Source organism: Myotis davidii, unplaced genomic scaffold (assembly GCF_000327345.1).
Source record: "Myotis davidii unplaced genomic scaffold, ASM32734v1 scaffold181, whole genome shotgun sequence".
In the NCBI taxonomy this organism is placed as follows: Eukaryota; Metazoa; Chordata; class Mammalia; order Chiroptera; family Vespertilionidae; genus Myotis; species Myotis davidii.
The window spans coordinates 3006461-3011161 of NW_006291504.1; the positions used below are offsets into that span (position 1 = coordinate 3006461).

Genomic DNA, 4701 nt, shown 5'->3' on the forward strand with positions numbered 1-4701 from the left:
AGAGTCCAGGGATGATGGCCCTCGGTGAGGCTCCAGAGTGCCAGGCAGGGATGAGGCTGGCCGGGCACAGGCACGGCTCTAGGGGGAGGGCACCACCCAGGGCGGGGATCAGGGTGTGCGGGTGAATGGGGTGGTGGCTGGGAAAGGGCTCGAGCAGGTGACAAATGTCGTGAGGCACGATGCTGGGTGCACAGGACACGGATTCCCGGAGCCCCTGGCCCATAGGGAGCTCAGGTGGAAGGCCGTGCTGTCCCTATTCGATCTGACGTGCACGTATGAGTGAGGCCCCCCCGGTGCCTCAGTGCCATGCATGTGCACAGCAAAGGCTTCCGTTCAGACCCAGGTGATGGAGGAGCTGCAGGCAGGCCTGCTCGGTCCCAGCATCCTTCAGGCACAGCCCACGGCACATTCAAGTCCCGGGCTCTTCAGACCTTCCTCGTGTCACCCGCATTCGCTGCACGGTGACCCTCTGCAGGTGGTGGGTCAGGACTGGTTTCCCTCAGCAGCTGCTGGGGGAGGGAGGCCCCGAGAGACCTGGGGGAGCGCGGGGTTCCCGCGTGAAGCAGAGGTGCCCTGCGGCCCTGGGGCCCCCCTTAGCTACAGAAGCTGAGACAGTCTCACCGGCATCAGGTGTTTTAACCAAACAGTGGCCAAGTAAACGCCCGTCAAGGGTACGAGGTCCTGGGCGCAGAGCGGCAGGAACCGGCCACGCAACAGGGAGAATGAGCGGCACTGCCCTTCCCGCACCGAGAACCTCCAGCTGCTGACTCGGGAGTCCTGGCTGCGCACGCCTCTGCTCCACAGAAGCTGAAAAACGGCTTGTTATTAATTTGCGTAAAAGCTTCCAGCTCCAGAACGCGACTCCAAAGCTATTTTTGCAAAGCGAATTGGAATTCTCAGCTCTTGCTTTCGAACGACAAGCCATTCATCAGCGGCCCTCAGCAGGGAGCTGAGGATGTCTTACCCTCCATTGTCCCCGTGCGATGAACACGGCGGGGCTCAGCGCGTGTCTCCAGCTCCCCGCACACTCCTCTATGAAACCGCCCACACAGCCCGCTCCAGACAAGCAGGCAGTTCCCCCGCCCTGTGGGAAGATCCCCGTTCGCAGTCCGTATTTATTACCCACTCTCTTCTGTCAGTCAGCAAGCATGTATTCGGCTTCTGTGCCAGCTCGGCGCCCCAGTGGGTAGTGAGTGGAGACACCCAACCTATTTAGCCCTCACTGGGTGCCGGGCCCCCGAAGGCGTACGCTCCACCTGAAAGCGGGGGCCTCACGCCAGAGCCCACGGCAGTGGAGAGCGTGTTCTATGCTTGGGTGGCACTGTCCTTGGGGGAGGGGGGAAGGGCGACTGCGTAGGAGAGAAGGGGAGGAGGTACGTTTCAGGTAAGAGGACCATACCTGTGTCTGGATGTTTTTCTTTGTGTGTTTTTTTAAAAGATAATTGTTCTTTTATTTTTTTAAATATATTTTTATTGATTCCAGAGAGGAAGGGAAAGGGAGAGATAGAAACATCAATAATGAGAGAGAATCATTGATCAGTGCCTCCTGCACACCCCACACTAGGGCTCAAGCCCGAAACCGGGGCATATGCAAAACAAGGGGAATTCTCAGCTTTTTGCTTTTGAATGACTAAAGCCATTCATGACCAGGAATCAAACCAGTGACTTCTTGGTTCATGGGTTGACACTCAACCGTGGCCACACCAGCGGGCCCTGTGTCTGCTTTGAGGACCATGAGTCGCTTAGATTGACTCAGAAAGGCAGACAACAGGGAGGCGTTAGAGGTTCGTGTACGCGATGGAGGAGGCTGAAAGGGCGCCGGGAACTAGACCGGAAGATGTCCAAGAGAATGCGAATACTGACCCCCGGGAGGCAACTGCAACGCGTGCCTCTAAGGTGGGAACACCAGCTTAGGAGCCAAGGAATTCGGAATCCCAGCAGGCGGACGTCCTTTGTCCCTTAATGTGGGTCAGTCAGAAACAACAAAAAGTAAAACCAGAAAAAAAAATCTTCAGTGAAATGAAATCTCTTCCACTGAGGGCAGAGCAGTGATTTCAAAAGGCGGAGAATCACTGTCCGATTGTTTGTTGTTGTTTTGTTTTGAGGATAAGAAAGTGGACGGAAAGGGGTGGACTCAAAACATGTCACTTCTGCTTGGGTTCATCCTGCTCCTTCTCAGCCCCAAGGCCATGTGCGGTTGGCCAGCAGGACCTGAGCTGAGCCTCCGTAAGGAGGGACATCTCCATCAAACACGACTGAGTCTGACAAGCTGCGGGCGGGCGCTGCATCCGAGGCCTCGCACCCTCAGGCTCAGAAGACAAATGCGTCTACATACCAGCCCCCGTGACCCCACCTCCCGACGCTGGCTCAGCAGGGACTGGATCCGAATCACCACCTCCACCTGCCGTGCAGCTCACTGCACCGAGCGCACATGTCGGGGGACCCCACGCCCACCTCACCTGTACCTCTCCACACACGGAACATGCCGGGCGGGCAGGGGCGGGGAGTGACTGGCGTTACGGAGTTCCCCCCTTCCCATTGACTTAGGGAGAAGCTCGTGGGTCCCCGTGTGCTGTTCATAAGACGCCCCTATACCACCGAGGGCCAGGGCTGTTGCAGAATGGGCGGGGGCTACGGGAACCCGATGTCCTCGCAAGAAAACAAATCCATGGCATTTAAGTGTTTACGTTCCGCTTTTACCAGCCTGAGGAGATGTGGTAGGCGCCCAAATGAGTGTGATGGGAGGCACCGCTGCGTCTCTCCACCTCCTCTCCAGATTCAGTAAATAAAAATGGTCAGGAGTCGGTATTGGGAACAAGAGAACAAAGAGTGTGCCCAGATCAAACCATTAATTCAGAAATAAAATTCAGTAATATTTAATTTCATGTTTACTAATACAAACTAGGTGAACCACCAATACTTCTCAATAATCTTACACATGCCCTCTCTTTAGTAAGAACTCAACGAAAACGTTTCATCAGGCATATCGGTGTTTGCAATACAAATAGACAAGTCTTACACGTTTGATCAGATTTATTACTGTATTTTAGTCCAACCGCTACAGTTGCGACAAATACAAAACCATCGTCACGTTCCCAAGGTAAAAACTGGAGAGCAGCTCTGTACCCTACAATGTTACCAATACTACAGCTTCCGAACATCAAGACGTCAGCTGGCCGACACGCGTGACGAGGCATTTGAATCCAGGCAGCGTGACACGCCCCTGAACAGCGCCGCTCCAGCCACGTTCGTCCCAGCGCACGCGTGGCACACGCACTTCAGTGGCAGCAAGTGGGGAAGCGAGGATTACTTCTGATGAGCAACTGATCACAGAACATGCAGTGGTGACCGGCCCTCGTCTACTATTCCTACTGTTCAGTAAGGGTCACGGCTAGCTGGCGTGACCACGAGGACTTTCTCGCTGGCCTGACAGCATGTCCTACCATTCGCTTGGCGGGGGCAGCAAGAGGCCCAGTCCCTGTGGGAGGCGGGCAGCGCCGCCCTAGCGGGGTCAGTGCACTCGGTACTGGCCGCCTGGACTCCACGTCCAGGCAGAACGTAACCCGCTCCTCGCACGCGTGTCCCCAGGGCCCCCCGCGCCTCCTCACTAGCTGACCAGACACGGGTCCTCGCCGCCCGGCTTGACCTCGCCGGCCAGCAGCAGGTTCATCACCACCTTGGTCAGGTAGCTGCAGGTCCCGCGCCGGCCCAGCGGGGGCGTGTTGTAAAAGGAAGTCATGTCGTCCTGGGAAGGAAAGGGAGGTGCGTTGGGTTTCCTGCCTGGTGCAGAGGTGGCAGGGCCAGCGGGCGAAGCTCAGTGGCTGAGGGCTGACTGACGCACCAGGAGGTCCTAAGGGCCCCGACGGGGTTGCGGACTCGGTCCCCAGTGCGGGGCGTGCAGGAGGCAGCCCACCCATGACTCTCTCATCACTGAGGTCTCTCTCCTTCTCCCCTCCGCTCTGACAGGTGAAGTGAGAGCCGCCCCGGGAGGTCGTTCTCGGGGTTCCCTCCTGGAAAACACGCCGCCGAGAGCTTCCCTTCCCGGTCCTGAGGTGTCTTCTCAGCCAACAAAACAGGACAGGCCTTTTCCGATTCTCCTCTGGCTGACGGTGCTTGTTTACTCAGGCCTCCTGACAGCCGGGCCTAAATGTGACAGCCTGTAGGGGGCGCACACGGCGCCCGCAGAGCCTGGTCACACCCCTCCCTACAGGGTGGAATCCTGCAGCCTCCTGGGGCCCGGGCTCCTCTCTGTAAAGCACGCCTGACCCGCTGCCTCTGTGCAGGAAATTCCCAGGTTTCCTTCTACAGAACTTCATGGTGGAATTGACTCATAATTAAATAAAAAGTAGCCTGAATTCCTCAGGTAAGTCAGACCTCCTGCCCCTCCCCACCCCAAGTTCTCCCTTGTGCCATCTGGGAATCTGCCAGTTACACGGTAAGAGGTTGGGATAGTTTGAAGAATTGAGGCAGGAAAAAAATCTACGAAAAGCTATTTTCTCTACTCACCTGATTTTCAACGCCCTTGAGTTGACTCTCATCTTTCTGAAATTCCTGAAACGCTTCTTTCACCAGCTTGTCCAGGTCGACTTTGTCCTGAAACTCGAGCTCGGGGTTCCTTTCCAGGACAACGGACACGACCATCAGCAGCTGGGAGAGACGACATTGAGGCCAGGTGAGTGGCCGGGGGTGGCACAGGCTGGG

At 56.6% G+C, this 4701-nt stretch overlaps 1 protein-coding gene across 2 annotated transcripts in view; it reads right to left on the reverse strand.

Annotated features, from left to right (window-relative positions):
• Positions 1–3015: 3015 nt before the first annotated feature.
• The window catches only part of PHKB (phosphorylase kinase, beta), a 66196-nt gene continuing 64510 nt past the window's right edge, over positions 3016–4701 (reverse strand). For both annotated transcript variants that reach the window (XM_015564686.1, XM_006764879.2), the window contains exons 30-31: positions 4507–4647; positions 3016–3745 (exon numbers count right to left, since the gene is read on the reverse strand). In XM_015564686.1, coding sequence (XP_015420172.1) covers positions 3608–3745; positions 4507–4647 — 279 coding nt within the window. In that variant the 3' untranslated portion in view covers positions 3016–3607. The remainder of the gene's footprint in view (positions 3746–4506; positions 4648–4701) is intronic.